Source organism: Bombina bombina, chromosome 12, assembly GCF_027579735.1.
Source record: "Bombina bombina isolate aBomBom1 chromosome 12, aBomBom1.pri, whole genome shotgun sequence".
Lineage (NCBI taxonomy): Eukaryota > Metazoa > Chordata > Amphibia > Anura > Bombinatoridae > Bombina > Bombina bombina.
Genome location: NC_069510.1, coordinates 128,001,371 through 128,026,404, shown reverse-complemented (window position 1 = coordinate 128,026,404; position 25,034 = coordinate 128,001,371). Strand labels below are relative to the sequence as shown.

Here is a 25,034-nt window from a genome sequence, read left to right as displayed (position 1 = left end):
ACCTCGCTCCTCAGAATGGCCGAGAACAGCAAATGGATCTTAGTTACGTCCGCTAAGATCATACACAAACTCAGGTAGATTCTTCTTCTAATACTGCCTGAGAAAAAACAACACACTCCGGTGCCGTTTAAAACAACAAACTTTTGATTGAAGAAATAAAAACTAAGTTTAATAACCACACTCCTCTCACACATCCTATCTATTAGTTAGGTGCAAGAGAATGACAGGGTATGACGTTAAGGGGAGGAGCTATATAGCAGCTCTGCTTGGGTGATCCTCTTGCATTTCCTGTTAGGGAGGAGTTATAATCCCATAAGTAATGGATGACCCGTGGACTGACTACACTTAACAGGAGAAATTAAAATTTGATTCTGATCTCAGACCTAAATCAAAAGGCAAATTTAATATGCATAATGCTGTGCAAACCAATTAATATAAGGACAGCACAGTCAATATTTTTCTTGTGCGGGTTATAAATCTATAAAATATAAGAATAAGTCTGACCAACCCAGTTGGCAAACTTCCTAGGCAGGGTAGGAAAATATACTTTTTTGATCTAAATTGCACAAATATAGAAAAGTGTACCTATTAGAGAACATCATAAATATATATCAGTGACACATAAAAAAGTGACATTCAGTGGGCTTAATCTCCTGCCTTACCTAACAGCACTAACACTGCATCAGAGTGTGAGATAGGCCGTCCATCCTTGAACCAAGTCAGAGTGGGGGGAGGTATGGCATTGGTGTCACAGAACAGGGAAATTGGATTACTCGCTACAACCTCCCTCTTTTCCATTAACTCTTCTTCATCATCATCCTTGACAGCTAATTCAAAGGCGGCACTGGAGCCCCCTGGTCTATGGAAGATAGGGGGTACTTAAAGACAAAAGAGGAAGGGAGAGATGAATTACAATAATATAATGAAAATATAAACCACAACACAGCATTGAATCATGTGAGACACTTTTAGATGTATGATCTGGATTATAATTATTTTCTGTGAAATGTCAGCAGTTCAAACTTGGCTAAATCCAGCATTGTGTCACTGCTGTTTAAAATGTCTGTGTCTAGTAAAACACAGGTTGGTACCTGTCTACAATACTTAAAGGGACACTGAACCCACATTTTTTCATTTGTGATTCAAATAGAGCATGCAATTTTAAGCAACTTTTTAATTTACTCCAATTATCAAATTCTCTTCATTCTCTTTATATCTTTATTTGAAAAGCAAGAATGTAAGTTTAGATGCCGGACCATTTTTGGTGAACAACCTGGGTTGTTCTTGCTGATTGGCAGATAAATTCACCCACCAATAAACAAGTGCTGTCCAGCGTCTTGAAACAAAAAAATAGCTTCTTCAAATAAACATAGCAAGAGAACGAAGAAAAATTGATAATAGGAGTAAATTAGAAAGTTGCCTAAAATTGCATGCTCTATCTGAATCACAAAAGAAAAAATGTGGGTTCAGTGTCCCTTTAACCTATATGAGCAATGTACAGTTTACTAATCCAGTTTACCTGTATGAACGTCCTTTTAAGCACTATGACATTTCTATAAAACAGGGCTTGACAAGCAATGGAAGCTGGGTAGCAAAGTTTCCTAGAATTTGACCCTGTTTTTAAGATGATTCTACATACATCTATACATAGAACCCCTTGCCTGGCTCTTATACATATATAGGTGGCTGCTGCATTTTCAATTTCACTCTTATACTTGAGATTATTTAACCCTGCAATAAAATATTAACTTCTAGAACATCTGCTGGAAGTAAAATCCAAATATTAATCTTCTACTGGAGGCAAACCCAATGTTGTGCCCTTTTTCTCTAAACAAACAGAATCCACAGCACCATATACTTGTAGCCGTTTATTAAAACTTCTTCTCACAGTGGTACAAAAGTATACAAGCAATTCCTTAATCAAGCTCCCGAAACATCGATTTTATACTTTTGTACCACTGTGTGTAAAGAAGCTTTAATAAATGACTACAAGTATACGGTGCTGTTTGTTGGATTTGCTAAGGGTTTGCAGTCACCCTTTTTTCCACGAGCATCAAATTTACCAGTGGTGCTGTACACTTTCTTTTGGGACCTGTTTTTTTTCTATAGGGTGGCCCTATCTGATCCTTATCTTTATGATACAATCCATATAAGGAATCGTATTTCCAGGATTCTAAACAAAAGGCATGCAGAATTAATTTCTAGAGACAGAGATGTCTGTGATAAATTGTGTTTCATGTTTCTAGACACAAGCGTTTGGTAATGAATATAGTCCACACATACAAGCTGTGAGCAGCATTACATAATGGTATGTCATACAGTAATAAACGTCTATTTGAATCACGTTTCCACTGCTCACTGAACAGGAATATGAATACATTCATAGGTAAGTGGTGGTACTAACCTTGGACATTCACATAAAATTCTCTTTCATCCTCGCCTGCGACATTAGTAGCTACACAGGTATAACGCCCAGAGTCAGAGACACGGACTGGATGAATCTGCAACACCTCTCCATCTCCTAAAACCTGAACAGCGCCAATGCTCTCCAACAACTGGGGAATAAAGTAACAGAAAGACAAAGCAATAAAATAACAATATAGCAGAAATAGAAAAAGTTGTCATGTTACGTGTTTGCTTTGCCAACACATATGTAGTTAAGAGTTCTTCTTTGAAGGACAAATTTACTATAACTCACAGTGATTGGCCTGACATAAATTACATTATATAGAGATCTACTGATTATTCTAATTGCCCCCTGCTGCAGGGAACCCTATGTCTTCACAGGCTGTCCACTTCTCTGATGGTTTGTGATATCAGATTAATAATTTACATTAAATAGAACATTTATATTACAAGTTAATACAAAGGCCTCCATTTAACAAAGTCTGGCGGACCTGATCTGACAGTACGGAGCAGGTCCGCAAGACCTCGCTGAATGCGGAGAGCAATATGCTCTCCGTATTCAGCATTGCACCGGCAGGTGCAACGCCGCCCCCTGCAGACTCGCGGCCAATGGTCCGCCAGCAGGGGGTGTCAATCAACCTGATCGTACTTGATGTTGATAAAAAAGCCTAATTAGGTCTCCTACTACCCAAAGACGCTTAATTGCTCTTTTTTTTGTTTCTTCTCTCACTCAGCTTTAATCATTGTTTGTCTTTGTACCAAATTAGTTCTCTGAGCTCTAAATATGCCTCTTGTTTCTTAATATGATTTCTAGAGCAAATTGCACCCTGCTGCTAACCCCGACATTTCAGGAAATAAAAGATTTTGTTTCCTAGGTGCCAGGGCCAAGGATGGCACTGAAAAAGTAAAGGGAATATTTAAATACAATTAATGTATGTCAGCAATATGATAGGTTATTATGACTTAAAGACGGTTTATTCTGACTTTATAACTAATAGGAAATACAGGTTTGTGATAGATTTCTCGCAGTCTGATAAAAACAACTCCTGGGGGTCAATTTATGATACGCTGTTACGAACTGCACTTTTAACTACTTAATCAACAAAATAAATTAATTGATTTGTTTATTTGTTAAAGGGATATTTAAACATAAAAAATACACAAACATTTTTAATGTTTGCATACCTTTTTAATGAATGAAAGAGAAAATCAACAATATTCCTTGATTGACAAAAAGGGGCTGATTTAACAATATCCGTCGCACATCGATAAATGCTGACAGCATAAGCTGTATAATGCTTGTGCAACGCCGCACCCTGCACATTCGCTAGCAGGGGGTGTCAATCAACTCAATCGTATCCAATTGGGCTGATTGCTGTTAGCCGCCTCAAAGGTGGCGGAAGAGTTAAGGAGCAGCGATGCTTCTTAACTCCTGTTTCCGGCGTTCCTGAAGGCTCGCGCTGAAACAGCTGCATTCGGGCCTTGATAAATCTGCCCCAAAGTGTCATTTGTTTGCAAACAAAAACAATACAAAATGAATTTGTCTATTATTTATGGTTTATTCTGTCCCTTCTCTTGGCCCTATACTACCTTATACATATACTATGTGTCAGTTTTGTGTTTTCTGTCTGTTGAGTGCTTCAAGTCCTCACCTGCCCATCCTTATACCACTGCAAACTTGGCTTGGGCACTGCCCGTGATTCACACTGCAAAGTCAGGCTGCTGTTTATTTTTGTTTTAACTTCTTTCAGGCCAATTTCTCCATTTAGGTCATCTCTTGCAATCTTGGGAGGAACTGAGGGTCAAAAGGAAGAAGTAAGCTGGAACTTTATGCCAACTAATCACACACAGAACGCAAACTCTGGTCAGACAAATGCTGAGCACAAAGTGATATGGCCAACCATTTTTATTTCTGGGGTTACAAATACCTGAGTTAAAATCAATGATCTGATTGGATAAGAATAACTATTTAGTTGTGTATGTTCACCTGTATAGCTAAACATCAAAAAGAGCAACAGCACAATTAAGAAGATCATTAAAACGTAGCTTTTATTCCATATAATAAAAGGAGATGGACAATCACAGAGAAGAGGTCCTCTGGCTGGCTTGCTATCTCTTTTCACTGCTCTAGTGCCTACTTCTTCTGTAGAGGTATGCTTTCCATAATTTTTATCGAATAATAAAACGCAACAAGAATTTATGGTCATCTGGAAGACTTACTGAAAACTTTGACTTCATAATTCTTGATAGCTTCTCCAACTTCATTGGTGACCAGGCAGGTATACTGGCCAGAGTCTTCTTCCTGAACATTAAGGATCTGTAGACCAAGTCCCCCTGAACAACAGACAAAAAGGGACATGAACATATCAGGGTTGTAGTTATAAGAGAAGGTTAAGACTGAAACGCAACAACATCTGATGAGAGAAACACATTTTAGAAGTAAAAAACATAATTTATGCTTACCTGATAAATTCCTTTCTTCTGTAGTGTGATCAGTCCACGGGTCATCATTACTTGTGGGATATTAACTGCTCCCCTACAGGAAGTGCAAGAGGATTCACCCAGCAGAGTTGCTATATAGCTCCTCCCCTCTACGTCACCTCCAGTCATTCGACCAAGGACCAACGAGAAAGGAGAAGCCAAGGGTGTAGTGGTGACTGGAGTATAATTTAAAAAATATTTACCTGCCTTAAAAAACAGGGCGGGCCGTGGACTGATCACACTACAGAAGAAAGGAATTTATCAGGTAAGCATAAATTATGTTTTCTTCTGTTAAGTGTGATCAGTCCACGGGTCATCATTACTTGTGGGATACCAATACCAAAGCAAAAGTACACGGATGACGGGAGGGATAGGCAGGCTCTTTATACAGAAGGAACCACTGCCTGAAGAACCTTTCTCCCAAAAATAGCCTCCGAGGAAGCAAAAGTGTCAAATTTGTAAAATTTGGAAAAAGTATGAAGCGAAGACCAAGTTGCAGCCTTGCAAATCTGTTCAACAGAGGCCTCATTCTTAAAGGCCCAAGTGGAAGCCACAGCTCTAGTGGAATGAGCTGTAATTCTTTCAGGAGGCTGCTGTCCAGCAGTCTCATAAGCTAAACGAATTATGCTACGAAGCCAAAAAGAGAGAGAGGTAGCAGAAGCTTTTTGACCTCTCCTCTGACCAGAGTAAACGACAAACAGGGAAGACGTTTGTCGAAAATCTTTAGTTGCCTGTAAATAAAATTTAAGGGCACGAACTACATCCAGATTGTGCAAAAGACGTTCCTTCCTCGAAGAAGGATTTGGGCACAAGGATGGAACAACAATCTCCTGATTGATATTCCTGTTAGTGACTACCTTAGGTAAGAACCCAGGCTTAGTACGCAGAACTACCTTATCCGAGTGAAAAATCAAATAAGGAGAATCACAATGTAAGGCTGATAACTCAGAGACTCTTCGAGCCGAGGAAATAGCCATTAAAAATAGAACTTTCCAAGATAACAACTTTATATCAATGGAATGAAGGGGTTCAAACGGAACACCCTGTAAAACGTTAAGAACAAGGTTTAAACTCCATGGTGGAGCCACAGCTTTAAACACAGGTTTAATCCTGGCCAAAGCCTGACAAAAAGCCTGAACGTCTGGAACTTCTGACAGACGCTTGTGTAACAGAATGGACAGAGCTGAGATCTGTCCCTTTAAGGAACTAGCGGATAACCCCTTTTCTAAACCTTCTTGTAGAAAAGACAATATCCTAGGAATCCTAACCTTACTCCAAGAGTAACCTTTGGATTCGCACCAATATAGGTATTTACGCCATATTTTATGGTAAATCTTTCTGGTAACAGGCTTCCTAGCCTGTATTAAGGTATCAATAACTGACTCAGAAAAACCACGCTTTGATAAGATCAAGCGTTCAATTTCCAAGCAGTCAGCTTCAGAGAAGTTAGATTTTGATGTTTGAAAGGACCCTGAATCAGAAGGTCCTGTTTCAGAGGTAACGACCAAGGTGGACAGAATGACATGTCCACCAGATCTGTATACCAAGTCCTGCGTGGCCATGCAGGCGCTATTAGAATCACTGATGCTTTCTCCTGTTTGATTCTGGCAATCAATCGAGGAAGCATCGGGAAAGGTGGAAACACATGAGCCATCCTGAAGGTCCATGGTGCTGTCAAGGCATCTATCAGGACCGCTCCCAGATCCCTGGATCTGGACCCGTAGCGCGGAAGCTTGGCGTTCTGTCGAGACGCCATGAGATCTATCTCTGGTTTGCCCCAACGTCGAAGTATTTGGGCAAAGACCTCTGGATGAAGTTCCCACTCCCCCGGATGAAAAGTCTGACGACTTAAGAAATCCGCCTCCCAGTTCTCCACTCCCGGGATGTGGATTGCAGACAGGTGGCAAGAGTGAGACTCTGCCCAGCGAATTATCTTCGATACTTCCATCATTGCTAGGGAGCTTCTTGTCCCTCCCTGATGGTTGATATAAGCTACAGTCGTGATGTTGTCCGACTGGAACCTGATGAACCCCCGAGTTGCTAACTGGGGCCAAGCCAGAAGAGCATTGAGGACTGCTCTCAATTCCAGAATGTTTATTGGAAGAAGACTCTCCTCCTGATTCCATAGTCCCTGAGCCTTCAGAGAATTCCAGACAGCGCCCCAACCTAGTAGGCTGGCGTCTGTTGTTACAATTGACCAGTCTGGCCTGCTGAATGGCATTCCCCTGGACAGATGTGGCCGATAAAGCCACCATAGAAGAGAATTTCTGGTCTCTTGAATGAAATGAAGGACACGGCATGCACTTTGAAGTTTTGTTAACCTGTCCTCTGTCAGGTAAATCTTCATTTCTACAGAATCTATCAGAGTCCCCAGGAAGGGAACTCTTGTGAGTGGAAAGAGAGAACTTTTCTCTTCGTTCACTTTCCATCCATGCGACCTTAGAAATGCCAGTACTATCTCTGTATGAGATTTGGCAGTTTGAAAGCTTGAAGCTTGTATCAGTATGTCGTCTAGGTACGGAGCTACTGAAATTCCTCGCGGTCTTAGTACCGCCAGAAGAGTGCCCAGAACCTTTGTGAAGATTCTTGGAGCCGTAGCCAGTCCGAATGGAAGAGCTACAAACTGGTAATGCCTGTCTAAAAAGGCAAACCTTAGATACCGGTAATGACTTCTGTGAATCGGTATGTGAAGGTAAGCATCCTTTAAATCCACTGTGGTCAAGTACTGACCCTCTTGGATCATGGGCAAAATTGTTCGAATAGTTTCCATCTTGAACGATGGAACTCTTAGGAATTTGTTTAGGATCTTTAAATCCAAGATTGGCCTGAAGGTTCCCTCTTTTTTGGGAACTACAAACAGATTTGAGTAAAACCCTTGTCCTTGTTCCAACCGCGGAACTGGATGGATCACTCCCATTAATAAAAGATCTTGTACGCAGCGTAGAAACGCTTCCTTCTTTGTTAGGTTTGTTGACAACCTTGACAGATGAAATCTCCCTCTTGGGGGAGAGGATTTGAAGTCCAGAAGGTATCCCTGAGATATGATCTCTAACGCCCAGGGATCCTGAACATCTCTTGCCCAAGCCTGGGCGAAGAGGGAAAGTCTGCCCCCCACTTGATCCGGTCCCGGATCGGGGGCCCTCAATTCATGCTGTCTTAGGGGCAGCAGCAGGTTTTCTGGCCTGTTTGCCCCTGTTCCAGGACTGGTTAGGTTTCCAGCCTTGTCTGTAGCGAGCAACAGCTCTTTCCTGTTTTGGTGCAGAGGAAGTTGATGCTGCTCCTGCTTTGAAATTACGAAAGGAACGAAAATTGGACTGTCTAGCCTTGGCTTTGGCCTTGTCCTGAGGCAGGGCATGACCTTTACCTCCTGTAATGTCATCAATAATCTCTTTCAAGCCGGGCCCGAATAAGGTCTGCCCTTTGAAAGGAATATTAAGCAATTTAGATTTAGACGTAACATCAGCTGACCAGGATTTTAGCCACAGAGCTCTGCGTGCCTGAATGGCGAATCCTGAATTTTTAGCCGCAAGTTTAGTTAAATGTACTACGGCATCTGAAATAAATGAATTAGCTAACTTAAGGAATTTAAGTTTGTGTGTGATGTCATCTAGTGTGGATGATTGAAGTGTCTCTTCCAGAGACTCAAACCAAAATGCTGCTGCAGCCGTGACAGGCGCAATACATGCAAGAGGTTGCAATATAAACCCTTGTTGAACAAACATTTTCTTAAGGTAACCCTCTAATTTTTTATCCATTGGATCTGAAAAAGCACAGCTATCCTCCACTGGGATAGTGGTACGCTTAGCTAAAGTAGAAACTGCTCCCTCCACCTTAGGGACCATTTGCCATAAGTCCCGTGTGGCGGCGTCTATTGGAAACATTTTTCTGAATATAGGAGGGGGTGAGAAAGGCACACCGGGTCTATCCCACTCCTTAGTAACAATGTCAGTAAGTCTCTTAGGTATAGGAAAAACGTCAGTACTCGTCGGTACCGCAAAATATTTATCCAACCTACACATTTTTTCTGGGATTGCAACTGTGTTACAATCATTCAGAGCCGCTAATACCTCCCCTAGTAACACACGGAGGTTCTCAAGCTTAAATTTAAAATTTGAAATGTCTGAGTCCAGTTTATTTGGATCAGAACCGTCACCCACAGAATGAAGCTCTCCGTCTTCATGTTCTGCAAACTGTGACGCAGTATCAGACATGGCCCTTGCATTATCAGCGCACTCTGTTCTCATCCCAGAGTGATCACGTTTACCTCTTAGTTCTGGTAGTTTAGCCAAAACTTCAGTCATAACAGTAGCCATATCTTGTAATGTGATTTGTAATGGCCGCCCAGATGCACTCGGCGCTACAATATCACGCACCTCCTGAGCGGGAGATGCAGGTACTGACACGTGAGGCGAGTTAGTCGGCATAACTCTCCCCTCGTTGTTTGGTGAAATATGTTCAATTTGTACAGATTGACTATTTTTTAAAGTAGCATCAATACATTTAGTACATAAATTTCTATTGGGCTCCACTTTGGCATTAACACATATAGCACAGAGATATTCCTCTGAATCAGACATGTTTAACACACTAGCAAATAAACAGCAACTTGGAAATACTTTTCAAAGTAGTTTACAAATAATATGAAAACGAACTGTGCCTTTAAGAAGCACAGAAAATATTATAACAGATAAAATAATTAAGTTATAGCATCAATCTTTGTCAGAATATACAGTTTTAGCAAAGGATTGTTCCCCTCAGCAAATGATAACTAACCCAGGCAGCAGAAAAAAATACACAAATAAACGTTTTTTATATCACAGTCAATACAATCAGCACAGCTCTGCTGTATGATTACTTCCCTCAAAAAAGACTCTTGAGATCCCTGAACTCTGTAGAGATGAACCGGATCATGCAGGAAGAAAATGAACCTCTGACTGAGTTTTTCTGATGCATAGTGAAAGCACCAAAATGGCCCCTCCCCCACACACATAACAGTGAGAGAGATCAGTGAACTGCTCTAATTTAAATCAAAACTATTGCCAAGTGGAAAAAAAGTGCCCAAAACATTTTTTCACCCAGTACCTCAGAGAAAAAAACGTTTTTACATGCCAGCAAAAAAACGTTTTACCTCAATAATTAATTGTCATTTAAAACCTATTGCAAGTCCCTGCAAAATAGGTTAAGTCTATGTATACAGTTTAAAAGCCAGAGAAGTACCATTTCCCAGAAAAATGAAGTGTAAAATATACATACATGACAGCCTGATATCAGCTACATCTACTGCATTTAAGGCTGAGTTTACATTATAACGGTATGGCAGGATTTTCTCATCAATTCCATGTCAGAAAATAATAAACTGCTACATACCTCTTTGCGGATTAATCTGCCTGCTGTCCCCTGATCTGAAGTTACCTCTCCTCAGATGGCCGAGAAACAGCAATATGATCTTAACTACTCCGGCTAAAATCATAGAAAAACTCAGGTAGATTCTTCTTCAAATTCTACCAGAGAAGGAATAACACACTCCGGTGCTATTATAAAATAACAAACTTTTGATTGAAGATATAAAAACTAAATATATCACCATAGTCCTCTCACACATCCTATCTAGTCGTTGGGTGCAAGAGAATGACTGGAGGTGACGTAGAGGGGAGGAGCTATATAGCAACTCTGCTGGGTGAATCCTCTTGCACTTCCTGTAGGGGAGCAGTTAATATCCCACAAGTAATGATGACCCGTGGACTGATCACACTTAACAGAAGAAATAATATTCTGTACGTGTTTAAAGGGACATGATAGTTCAAATTAAACTTCAATTAAAAAAAGAAGACTATCCAGTATACTTTTGTTCTCACATTTACTTTGTTTTCTTTTGCTGAAGCACTTACCTAGTTAGGCTCAGGAGCGTGCAAGTGTCTTGAGCAATATATGGTAGTAATGTTCACAACAACATTTGAAACAATGTAATAAATGTTTGCAAACACTGGTGATATATAGTATTTGATACAAGTAGAGCCTACCTAGATATGCTCTTCCACAAGTAAAGTTGACCAGCATAGGGCCCCTGAGATACCTACCTGGCAGCATCCGTAGGTTAGAGGACTCCGTGAAGGGTTTGCCATCTTTCAACCATGTAACGGTGGGAACTGGAAATCCCACAGCCTCACAAACAAGGGACAGAGGGTTATTGATGATCACAATGACATCTTCCAAGGTTTCATCATCCAGGATCCCAGATATGGTAGGAATGACTGTGTGCAAGAAGCCACAAATGATATCATGAATAGAAAGGTGCAGGCCTAGAAATAAAACTAATTCTGGTAATATAATGTACTATTAGTACATGGACGAAGGCTTAGGCTGGTACTCTTACTATATAATAATAACTAGTATTTATATAGCGCCTTTCTCCCAGTGGGGCTTAAAGTGGTTTTCAGCGCTCACTCTCAAAATCACCAAATCGGCAACACAAATACACAACCCAATTTAATGGTACTCATTTCATCGACTGATTTGAACCTGTGACCTTGGATCTTTTAAACAGGCTTTTTTTTTAAGTCAGGGCATTTACCAACTGAGCTACCTCACTGGAGGTGAGGACTATAATTTATAACAACTACAGGTTTCAGTTATGAAGGTTTTAAAGGAAGCTGGTCTGCACCTTAAAATGTAAAAATCACTGTTATTGATGACTGTGCAATGCTATAGCATTGTAACCAGTATCATTTCTCAATCTTTTCCATTTTCACTGCTTGAAACATTCTTTTTCTAAGAGCATTTAAAAAAAAAAAAAAAAAGATGAATGTGCAGGTGTTTAACCCTTGCAAATGAGATCAATACATATTAAATAGACGTACCCAGAACAGTCAGTAAGAAGTCTCTGCTCCGCTCTGCGACAATATTAGTAGCAACACATGTGTAGTGACCAGAGCTGAAGACGCTGGCTCTCTGGATGTGCAGCTCAGAGCCGTCATGGGAGATATCGATGCCGTCCCCACTAAGGAGGGGCTGGGAATCATGGTACCAGGAAATAATAGGCTTGGGGTGACCTGGCAGGGAATATAGGCTACATTTACAGCTGAATCGTAAGAATAACACCCAAGAGTTATGCTTGGCCCTAATAATGTGTTAGACAAACCTGTGACGTTGCAGTGAAGATGAACTGACTGACCCTCGGGTACTCGCAGGTCTTTATCTTCCATCTCATTCTCAATGAGGGGGGGGGACTATGAAAAAACATTGTTAGATGCTTTTGAATCAGTAAAAAAAACATATTATACAAAAAATATACATTACTAAATATACATTTGAGGTAAAACCTTTGAAAGAAGATTTAAAGTATCCAAATCAGCTAGTCAAAGAAGCACTAAGCTTTTACCCAGAATATCCACAAAGTAATCTTTCCTGGCTTCTCCTGCTGCATTGGTTGCCAGACAAGTGTAGAGGCCGCCATCTTGTGTTTGTGCATGCATCAACTTAAGGACCCGCCCACCTGCAGCATGAAAATAACAGTGGGAGGTACAGAAAAAATAATGCTAGGCACTGATTTTACTTTAAATAGAACATTATCTGAATCACATATAGTTACAATAATGGATTTTCAGTCTTTCTTGTGGGCCTTGATGTTAGCATTTAAACACATTTTCACTATATTCCTCTCAGAACAGCACCCCTAATAGATCACTAATCCACTGTCTGCACCACTCATAGATCATCACCCCTTACAGATCCACCTGCCTTCTTCCTTCACGCCTCATAGATCATCATCCCTTACACATCAGCCGTCCTCTCCTGCACCCCTAAGATCATCACCCCTTACACATCACCTGCCCTTTGTCTGCACCCCTCATAGATCATCACCCCTTACACATCACCTGCCCTTTGTCTGCACCCCTCATAGATCATCACCCCTTACACATCACCCGCCCTCTCCTGCACCCCTCATAGATCATCACCCCTTAAACATCACCCACCCTCTCCCTACACCCCTCATAGATCATCACCCTTTACACATCACCCACCCTCTCCCTACACCCCTCATAGATCATCACCCCTTACTGATCACCCTCCCTCTCCCTGCACCCCTCATAGATCATCACCCCTTACACATCACCTGACCTTTGTCTGCACCCCTCATAGATCATCACCCCTTACACATCACCCACCCTCTCCCTACACCCCTCATAGATTATCACCCCTTACACATCACCCACCCTCTCCCTACACCCCTCATAGATCATCACCCCTTACTGATAACCCTTTCTCTCCCTGCACCCCTCATAGATCATCACCCCTTACACACCACCTGTCCTTTGTCTGCACCCCTCATAGATCATCATCCCTTACACATCACCCACCCTCTCCCTACACCCCTCATAGATCATCACCCCTTACTGATCACCCTCCCTCTCCCTGCACCCCTCATAGATCATCACCCCTTACACATCACCCACCTTCTCCCTGCACCCCTCATAAATCATCACCCCTTACACATCACTCACCCTCTCCCTGCACCCCTCATAGATCATCACCCCTTACTGATCAATCACCCTCTCCCTGCAACCCTCATAGATCATCACCCCTTACACATCACTCATCCTCTCCTGCAACCCTCATAGATCATCACCCCTTACACATCACCCACCCTCTCCCTACACCCCTCATAGATCATCACCCCTTACACATCACTCACCCTCTCCTGCACCCCTCATAGATCATCACCCCTTACTGATCACCCACCCTCTCCCTACATCCTTCATAGATCATCACCGATTATACCAGGATTTTTCAAACTTTTTTTCCCCAAGACCTAGTGCAATGATACCACATACCTTAGTTACCCTATTTTTAAGCTTGGTCTCAAAATTTCTATAGTAATTTACAAGATAGCTGCAATTTTTGGCAAAGTGGCTAAAATGTGTGCATACTTTTTCCTGATCGTGGTCAAACTTGAAAGTGTTGTAAAAGGTAATAAGACACACACTCTCTTATACAACACACACACCACACACTCTCATACAACCTCTCATACAACACACACACACCCTCATACAACACACACACCATACACACTCTCATACAACACACACTTTCATACAACACACACACTCTCATACAAAACACACTCTCATACAACACACACTCTCACACAACACACACACACACTCTCATACAACCTCTCATACAACACACACACACCCTCATACAACACACACACACCATACACACTCTCATACAACACACACTTTCATACAACACACACACCATACACAATCTTATACAACACAAACACACCACACACACTCTCATACAACACACACACACACTGTCATACAAAACACACTCTCATACAACACACACTCTCACACAACACACACACACTCTCATACAACCTCTCATACAACACACACACACTCTCGTACAACACACACACCATACACAATCTCATACAACACACACTTTCATACAACACACACACCATACACACTCTCATACAACACACACTTTCATACAACACACACACCATACACAATCTTATACAACACAAACACACCACACACACTCCCATACAACACACACACTCTCATACAACACACACTCTCACACAACACACACACACTCTCATACAACGTCTCATACAACACACACACACTCTCATACAACACACACTTTCATACAACACACACACCATACACAATCTTATACAACACAAACACACCACACACACTCTCATACAAAACACACTCTCATACAACACACACACACACACAACACACACACACTCTCATACAACGTCTCATACAACACACACACACCCTCATACAACACACACACCGTACACACTCTCATACAACACACACTTTCATACAACACACACACCATACACAATCTTATACAACACAAACACACTACACACACTCTCATACAAAACACACTCTCATACAACACACACGCTCACACAACACACACTTTCATACAACACACACACCATACACAATCTTATACAACACAAACACACCACACACACTCTCATACAACATACACACCACACATTCTCATACAACACACACATCACACACTCTCATACAACACACACACCAGACACACTCTCATACGACACACACTCTCATACGACACACACTCTCATACAACATACACACCATACGCAATCTTATACAACACAAATACACCACACACCTCTCATACAACACACACACACTCTCATACAACACACGCACCACACACACTCTCATACAACCTCTCATACAACACACACACTCTCATACAAAACACACTCTCATACAACACACACGCTCACACAACACACACACACTCTCATACAACACACACTTTCATACAACACACACACCATACACAATCTTATACAACACAAACACATCACACACACTCTCATACAACATACACACCACACATTCTCATACAACACACACACCAGACACACTCTCATACGACACACACTCTCATATGACACACACTCTCATACAACATACACACCATACGCAATCTTATACAACACAAATACACCACACACCTCTCATACAACACACACACACTCTCATACAACACACACACACTCTCATACAACACACACACCTCTCATACAACACACACACACTCTCATACAACATACACACCATACTCAATCTTATACAACACAAATACACCACACACCTCTCATACAACACACACACACTCTCATACAACACACACACCGCACACACTCTCATACAACACACACACAGTTTGAAGGATTGTTCCATGGTTTACCGTTGATTGTTTTACCACCTCCTTGTGGACCGGAGCTACCATGCATGTCGCTAATAGCCCACAGAGACACAGTACAAAAGATGGTGCAATCCTGAGTTATATGTATATGACAAGTTTGTCTTTTATTAGTAACTGGGTCGATACTTCATCCAAGGGGCCCCCCTTTTTGTGTTATTACACACACTCCAATACAACACACACCACACGCACTCTCATACAACACACACACATATTTTCCTACAACACACACTACACACACAACACACACACCTTTTGTCATCAACCCTTTTGGGTTGGAGAACTTATTACCTGCCTGGAGGTGCATGTTGTCTCTTTGAGGGATGGGGGAGTTGTTTCTTAGCCATGTAATAAGTGGTGGTGGAATGCCAGTAGTTTCACAGTTGAGTGTGAGAGCACCAAGGAGTGCCACAGATACATTCTGGGCCTTTGCAGGAGTGTCTGTTATCTCTGGGGGGACTGGAAACAAAAGTAGGAATCATTGACAGCTAAAAGAGTCATGTTCTCCTCACATCACACTGTGATAAGCACTAAATAAAGAGGACCAAAAGTCTAGATAGCAATGTCTGGCACTTTTTATTACTGTTAGTTTACATATTGTATGCATAAAATTACTAATAGAACCCAACACTCATTCTACAAAGATCCTGCTTCTATCCCACCAGACCTGTAATTCTCGTTCTTCTTCTGGTCTAGAAAATATCACAATTACATTCTCTGCTTTAGCACTCTACACTTGAACTGGATCTATATTTTACACTTATGTTGATACGTACTTGACAGCTACATGTAATATTACATGAAAGCTTCTGACAGTCTATAAAACAATACAGCCATATTTGTCTCCCAGATGGGTTCTCTTAGCATAATTCAGTAGTGATCTAACTAACGATGATCTGATTTGTTATTTAAACCCTTGTGAACCTCTTCCCTCCAGCAATAGTGTTACTTTACATGTAACCCACTTACCCTGCACAATAAGGTCAAACTTCATATCTGACTGCCCGGCAGCATTAACAGCCACACAAACATAGCGTCCTGAGTGGGAAGGTTGCACCCTGGGGAAGCTCAGCTCCTGTCCCTGGTTCTTCAGGATAATATCAGGGCCACTTCCCAGTGGGTAACCATCCTTCAGCCAAGTCACAGATGGGGAGGGTTTCCCATTAACTATGCATTCTATGGTGACAAGGCTGTCTCGGGAAGCTGTCACTTGCTTGGGGACACTGCTGCTCCCAGTGATCATTGGAAGAACTGGAGGGAAGAAAAGAACTTTAAGGTTCTATTTAACATGTAATTCATTCTAGAACAGATGAAGGGTGAGTCAAACAGGAGACAGGAGGGTCATACGTGAAGAAAAGATAAAACAGAGAAAGATGAGTTCAGTGGCAGAAAGAGATAAAGACGTAGGAGAGATATAACATAAAGGAGACACACATTACACATATAATAAGAGGACAAGGGAAATACACTAAAGGAACGGTAAAGAAGATACTTATGGAGCGATGATGAGAGGATAAGAAAACGACAATTAAAGAGCATTGGAACAATAGCTCTTCTTAACGCACCATACACTTCCAGCTGGTACTCTTGCTCGCTCCTGCCGGCATCATTGGTGCACACACAAGTGTAAGAACCCTCATCTGATGCCTGCACCTTCACAATCTGCATAAGGCGCCCGCCAGCAGACAGCAGAATTTGGTGGGGGTCCTCTAACACAAGGGGGGCACCTGAATAGCGCAGAAGAGAAGTTAATTATGTTCCTCAGCACAGAGACATTGAACACCTGCTGCTAGCATATCATTTCTCACTTACCATTCCTGGTCCAGGTAAGTGTTGGAGGTGGGACTCCCTGGCATTCACAGGTAACGCTGACAGACTGCCCTTCAATCACAGACTGAGAGGGAGCCGAGGGTGTTGGGAAAGAAGGTGGTACTGAGACGAAGGAGAAATAAAGGTAAACATATGAATACTGAAGAGAACAAAATCATATGGACTTTTTGTTTAAATTTGGTTAAATTTGTATATTTTGTTTGATATTGTTTGAGAATTGTTTGAGTTTACAAGGTGCGCCCCCTATGGGATTTTGTTTGTGCCTTGGCATACAATTTCTCCTGTTTTTCAAACATATGAATACTGAATTCATGAACTTAACTGAAAATAACACATTGAGGGACAATACAATATTCCCAGATAACGCTACAGGATTGCATTACATGTGTGGCTTGTATGATAAGTGGGCATCGCAGACTCTTTACCAGTGAAACCTAGTACAGGGTTAACACAATGATGGGCACCGCAGAATGTTTACCAGTGAATCCAAGTACGGGGTTGACACAATGATGGGCACCACAGACTGTTTACCAGTGAAACCAAGTACGGGGTTGGCACAATGATGGGCACCGCAGAATGTTTACCAGTGAAAACTAGTATGGGGTTAACACAATGATGGGCACCGCAGAATGTTTACCAGTGAAACCAAGTACGGGGTTGACACAATGATGGGCACCGCAGACTGTTTACCAGTGTAAAATGTTGACACAATGATGGGCACCACAGAATGTTTACTAGTGTACGGTATTGACACAATGTTGGATACCGCAGATTGTTTACCAGTGCACAGGGTTGACACAATGATGGATACCGCAGGCTGTTTACCAGTGTATGGGGTTGACACAATGATGGGTACCGCAGACTGTTTACCAGTGTACGGGGTTGACACAATGATGGGTACCGCAGACTGTTTACCAGTGTACAGGGTTGACATAATGATGGGTACAGCAGAATGTTTACCAGTGTACGGGGTTGTCACAATGATGGGCACCGCAGAATGTTTACCAGTGTACAGGTTGATAAAATGATGGGCACTGCAGACTGTTTACCAGTGTACGGGGTCGACACAATGATGGGCACCGCAGACTGTTTACCAGTGTACGGGGTCGACACAATGATGGGCACCGCAGACTGTTTACCAGTGTACGGGGTCGACACAATGATGGGCACCGCAGAATGTTTACCAGTGTACGGGGTCGACACAATGATGGGCACCGCAGACTGTTTACAAGTGTACAGGGTTAACACACTGATGGGCACCGCAGACTGTTTACAAGTGTACAAGGTTGACACAATGATGGCTGCTGTTGGATACAAAGCTAAGCTAAAACCTATATCTTGGTACACATGTTTAGTAACAGTTTTATTCCAATGCCAAACTTTAATTTAAGATACCCTAGATTAGCTTGGAGGTACTCTAAGATTTTAAAAGGAAATTGATGCTGAAATTAAAGGAACATGAAACTCTTTTTTTTTTTTTTTTAATAAATACAATTTTAAACAAATTTCAAATTTAATTTTATTGTCAATTTTGCTTCATTCTCTTGGTATCCGTTGTTGAAGGAACTGGCTGAACACATCAGGTGAGCCAATGACAAAAGGCATATATGTGCAGCCACCAAACAGCAGCTAGCTGCCAGTAGTGCATTGCTGCTCATGAAGGATATGAAGAGAACTAATCAAATTAGATAATAAAAGTACTGAAAATTGGAAAGTTGGTTTAAATCACATGCTATATTTGAATCATGAAAGAAACATTTTGGGCTTTGTGTCTCTTTAAAATTCTATGATTTACATAGAGCATGCAATTAAAAAAAAGTTCTAATTTATTTCTATTATCAAATTTACTATGTCCTTTGATTCCTTTGTTGACGAGCATACCTAGGTAGTCTCAGGAATGTGCATGTAACTTCAGCACTTTCATTTGTTGCAACAACTGCTGCCATATAGTGTTCTAGACACATGCAACCTGCCGAGCCTTTTTAGCTATGCTTTTCAATGAAGGACACCAAACAGAAAATGGGAACGTTTTTTTTAACTTAATTCTCTATTTGAATCATAAATGTTACATTTTGGAATCAAAAGGGAAAGCATCTTGAGATTTTTATATATATATATATATATATATAGTGGGCTAGATTACAAGTGATGCACTATTGCTAGAACCAATATTGCGCCCGCTCTACCTTGCACACGTATTACAAGTTGAAAGTAAAAATGTAAACAAGTAAATTAGCGTTTGTCGGGTTTGCGCAAGTGAAGACCTCGCGTAAAGGGCAAGAGTTAAAAAAAATGTGCACCAACCACAACATAAATACATTCAAATAAAGTGTTATACTCATATATACACTATATGATAAAAGTGATTCATATAAATATTAATACTTTTTTTATAAGGGTAAAAGGTATATGGTATATGACAAGGTGTTTGACTGGAAAGGGTTATAATGTATAATATTTTATAATGCTTTTTACTGTGTATTTACTGTAAACATTTTACATTCCAATGTACTTCACATAGTAGAAAATGTTCTTGCTTTTTTAAATATATATTCCTATATGTCTGTATATATTCAGATAGATAGATAGATAGATAGATAGATAGATAGATAGATAGATAGATATGTATATATATTTTAATATTTTTTTATATTTTTAATATTTTTTTATGAAAATAGAATTTTCTCCTATGTGAAGAACATTGGAATGTGAAATATTCATAACTCACGTGGGGTTGAGCACACCTGGCCTAACACAGTTTCAGGTTAGTGCAGGAGCAATACTGTAAGTATTATGTTTCGTTTTTTTTTTAAAGCGCGTTGCATTAAAGTCTATGGGTAGAAGAAGTTAATGTAGTTGCGATATCCGAAGTCCTGACGTTAACTCATGTTGGGTTTCACTTGCGCGCAATCGATTTCAATTCAACTTCTAATATGCTCGCTTACTTGCCGCGTTAAAAGTTTCCTTCCAGCAGTGTTTGAGTGCGAGCGAAAGTGCTAGATAGCGCTCCACTTGTAATCTAGCCCAAAGTTATTTATTTTGCACCATTTTCATCTAATTTAGCTCTGAAAATTGAGCAATGTCTAATGCTCATGACTTGAAATGCACTTGCTGACTTCTCAAGACTAACCACGCTACATATCTGTCCCTAATTGGCTTATATCAGATAACAACTGCAAAACAATTTATTTTATACTTATTTTATGACAGGGGCTATCCTTGTTGTCTGCAGACTAAAGCCCAGTTTGGCTCATCCATATAAGATAAATAGTGGGTGGAGTATCGGAAAATAATTGTATGTTAATTTGTTTTTAAAACATTTAGAAATTACCGATATGTTATTATATATCAACACCACAGAAATGTCTTGTAATTACTGTCCCTTTAATGGTCATTAAAGGAAACGAGACGTGCAATTACCCCAGATAATGACATTATAATGCTTTTCTGACCGCCCGGCGTCATTGGAGGCCTCGCAGGTGTATCTCCCAGCATCCCGCAGCTGTGCGCGCTCAATCTATTAACAAAGGCGGAAGAAATCAAATCAGTATCAAGTGACAAATTAAAAATGACATGAAACTTGATTACTTTTGGAGCGAGCACCTTGGTAAAAAAACAACTTTCTTATTCCTTTTATGATCAAATTGACGTTGTTCTCTTTGTACCCTCCTCCCTTCACTGCTGCCATCTAGTGCTAAAAAAGGTGTATAGCATTGTCCCAAAATGTAGCACATGAAATTATAATTTAATACATTAACTAAAATTATATTATAATCTAATGTTTACTTAACAATTACATAGGAAATTAGATACTATTAAAGGGACGCTCAAGTCAAAATATAAAAGCACATAGATGAATTACATATTTGAATAGAAACAGATTTGCAATATACATGTACTGGCAAAAATGTTTCTAGTAAAAGTTATCACTGTTTTAGTTTTAGCATTTATGTCTGCACGTGCATGTGAGGCATAGCTAGATATTCTCAGTGCACCAGCATTTTATATACTGCAGCTGCTCAGAGCACCAGTGGGACTTGTATCATGTGAGCAATTAACAAACTGAGTCATTACCAGATGGTAAAAACACCTTAGGCTCTATGAGCAAGTGCTGTGTATAAAATGCTGGTGCACGGTGCATACTTAAATACAGCTATAGCTTTTGTTAGACGCGTTTTTGCCAATACATGTAAATTACACAACTGTTTCTATTCAAAACTGAAATGCATCTTTGTGGATTCTATTGACTGGAATGTCCCTTTAATTAATCCATTTAACTGCATATACTAAAACAGACATATTTAATTACTTAGGGCCCGTTTCTCTAAAGCTCTCTAATCTGGCGAGATTCATTAAAATGCCTCACAAAATTACAAGGTTCCTCAGCGCTTGTTTTACCTTGGGAACTGTGTTTCTCATACAGGGGAGTTCTCAAACATGAAGGAGAGACACTTACTTTACAATGCAATGCTCAGTAAAAACAGAATTTATGCTTACCTGATAAATTACTTTCTCCAACGGTGTGTCCGGTCCACGGCGTCATCCTTACTTGTGGGATATTCTCTTCCCCAACAGGAAATGGCAAAGAGTCCCAGCAAAGCTGGCCATATAGTCCCTCCTAGGCTCCGCCCACCCCAGTCATTCGACCGACGGACAGGAGGAAATATATATAGGAGAAACCATATGGTACCGTGGTGACTGTAGTTAGAGAAAATAATTCATCAGACCTGATTAAAAAACCAGGGCGGGCCGTGGACCGGACACACCGTTGGAGAAAGTAATTTATCAGGTAAGCATAAATTCTGTTTTCTCCAACATTGGTGTGTCCGGTCCACGGCGTCATCCTTACTTGTGGGAACCAATACCAAAGCTTTAGGACACGGATGAAGGGAGTGAGCAAATCAGGTCACCTAAATGGAAGGCACCACGGCTTGCAAAACCTTTCTCCCAAAAATAGCCTCCGAATAAGCAAAAGTATAAAATTTGTAAAATTTGGCAAAAGTGTGCAGAGAAGACCAAGTCGCTGCCTTACATATCTGGTCAACAGAAGCCTCGTTCTTGAAGGCCCATGTGGAAGCCACAGCCCTAGTGGAGTGAGCTGTGATTTTTTCAGGAGGCTGCCGTCCGGCAGTCTCATAAGCCAATCGAATAATGCTTTTAAGCCAAAAGGAAAGAGAGGTAGAAGTCGCTTTTTGACCTCTCCTTTTACCAGAATAAACAACAAACAAGGAAGATGTTTGTCTGAAATCTTTAGTAGCCTCTAAATAGAATTTTAGAGCACGGACTACGTCCAAATTGTGTAACAAACGTTCCTTCTTTGAAACTGGATTCGGACACAAAGAAGGTAAACTATCTCCTGGTTAATATTTTTGTTAGAAACAACTTTCGGAAGAAAACCAGGCTTAGTACGCAAAACCACCTTATCTGCATGGAACACCAGATAGGGTGGAGAACACTGCAGAGCAGATAACTCTGAAACTCTTCTAGCAGAAGAAATTGCAACCAAAAACAAAACTTTCCAAGATAGTAACTTAATATCTATGGAATGTAAAGGTTCAAACGGAACCCCTTGAAGAACTGAAAGAACTAGATTTAGACTCCAGGGAGGTCTGTAAACAGGCTTGATCCTAACCAGAGCCTGAACAAATGCTTGAACATCTGGCACGGCTGCCAGTCTTTTGTGAAGTAAAACAGATAAAGCAGAGATCTGTCCCTTTAGAGAACTTGCAGATAATCCTTTCTCCAAACCTTCTTGTAGAAAGGATAGAATCTTAGGAATTTTTATCTTGTTCCATGGAAATCCTTTGGATTCACACCAACAGATATATTTTTTCCATATTTTATGGTAAATTTTTCTAGTTACAGGCTTTCTAGCCTGAATCAGAGTATCTATTACAGAATCTGAAAACCCACGCTTTGATAAAATCAAGCGTTCAATCTCCAAGCCGTCAGTTGGAGGGAAACCAGATTCGGATGTTCGAATGGACCCTGAACAAGAAGGTCCTGTCTCAAAGGTAGCTTCCATGGTGGAGCCGATGACATATTCACCAGGTCTGCATACCAAGTCCTGCGTGGCCACGCAGGAGCTATCAAGATCACCAAGGCCCTCTCCTGATTGATCCTGGCTACCAGCCTGGGAATGAGAGGAAACGGTGGAAATACATAAGCTAGGTTGAAGGTCCAAGGTGCTACTAGTGCATCTACTAGAGTCGCCTTGGGATCCCTGGATCTTGACCCGTAGCAAGGAACCTTGAAGTTCTGACGAGACGCCATCAGATCCATGTCTGGAATGCCCCATAATTGAGTTATTTGGGCAAAGATTTCCGGATGGAGTTCCCACTCCCCCGGATGGAATGTCTGACGACTCAGAAAATCCGCTTCCCAATTTTCCACTCCTGGAATGTGGATCGCAGACAAGTGGTAGGAGTGATCCTCCGCCCATTGAATTATCTTGGTCACTTCTTTCATCGCCAGGGAACTCCTTGTTCCCCCCTGATGATTGATATATGCAACGGTCGTCATGTTGTCTGATTGAAACCTTATGAATTTGGCCTTTGCTAGTTGAGGCCAAGCTCTGAGAGCATTGAATATCGCTCTCAGTTCCAGAATGTTGATCGGGAGAAGAGACTCTTCCCGGGACCATAGACCCTGAGCTTTCAGGGATTCCCAGACCGCGCCCCAGCCCACTAGACTGGCGTCGGTCGTGACAATGACCCACTCTGGTCTGCGGAAGCTCATTCCCTGTGACAGATTGTCCAGGGTCAGCCACCAACGAAGTGAATCTCTGGTCTTTTGGTCTACTTGAATCATCGGAGACAAGTCTGTATAATCCCCATTCCACTGTCTGAGCATGCACAGTTGTAATGGTCTTAGATGAATTCGTGCAAAAGGAACTATGTCCATTGTTGCAACCATCAATCCTATTACTTCCATGCACTGCGCTATGGAAGGACGAGGAACAGAATGAAGTACTTGACAAGATCTTAGAAGTTTTGATTTTCTGACCTCTGTCAGAAAAATCCTCATTTCTAAAGAATCTATTATTGTTCCCAAGAAGGGAACTCTTGTTGACGGGGACAGAGAACTTTTTTCTTTGTTTACCTTCCATCCGTGAGATCTGAGAAAGGCTAGGACGATGTCCGTATGAGCCTTTGCTTTTGACAGGGACGACGCTTGAATTAGGATGTCGTCCAAGTAAGGTACTACTGCAATGCCCCTTGGTCTTAGAACCGCTAGAAGGGACCCTAGTACCTTTGTGAAAATCCTTGGAGCAGTGGCTAATCCGAATGGAAGTGCCACAAACTGGTAATGCTTGTCCAGAAAAGCGAACCTTAGGAACTGATGATGTTCCTTGTGGATAGGAATATGTAGGTACGCATCCTTTAAGTCCACGGTAGTCATAAATTGACTTTCCTGGATGGTGGGTAGGATCGTTCGAATAGTTTCCATTTTGAACGATGGTACCCTGAGAAATTTGTTTAGGATCTTCAGATCCAAAATTGGTCTGAATG

General features: G+C 41.1%; 1 protein-coding gene across 1 annotated transcript in view; it reads right to left on the bottom strand.

Moving 5' to 3' along the window:
• HMCN2 (hemicentin 2) overlaps window positions 1–25,034 on the bottom strand; it is a 542,629-nt gene that overhangs the window by 159,430 nt on the left and 358,165 nt on the right. The window contains exons 44-56 of the mRNA XM_053695481.1: window positions 20,944–21,040; window positions 17,506–17,625; window positions 17,259–17,420; window positions 16,663–16,944; window positions 15,985–16,152; window positions 12,255–12,379; window positions 12,026–12,113; window positions 11,745–11,936; window positions 10,965–11,138; window positions 4,627–4,740; window positions 4,059–4,201; window positions 2,405–2,555; window positions 663–878 (exon numbers count right to left, since the gene is read on the bottom strand). Coding sequence (XP_053551456.1) covers window positions 663–878; window positions 2,405–2,555; window positions 4,059–4,201; window positions 4,627–4,740; window positions 10,965–11,138; window positions 11,745–11,936; window positions 12,026–12,113; window positions 12,255–12,379; window positions 15,985–16,152; window positions 16,663–16,944; window positions 17,259–17,420; window positions 17,506–17,625; window positions 20,944–21,040 — 2,032 coding nt within the window. The remainder of the gene's footprint in view (window positions 1–662; window positions 879–2,404; window positions 2,556–4,058; window positions 4,202–4,626; window positions 4,741–10,964; window positions 11,139–11,744; window positions 11,937–12,025; window positions 12,114–12,254; window positions 12,380–15,984; window positions 16,153–16,662; window positions 16,945–17,258; window positions 17,421–17,505; window positions 17,626–20,943; window positions 21,041–25,034) is intronic.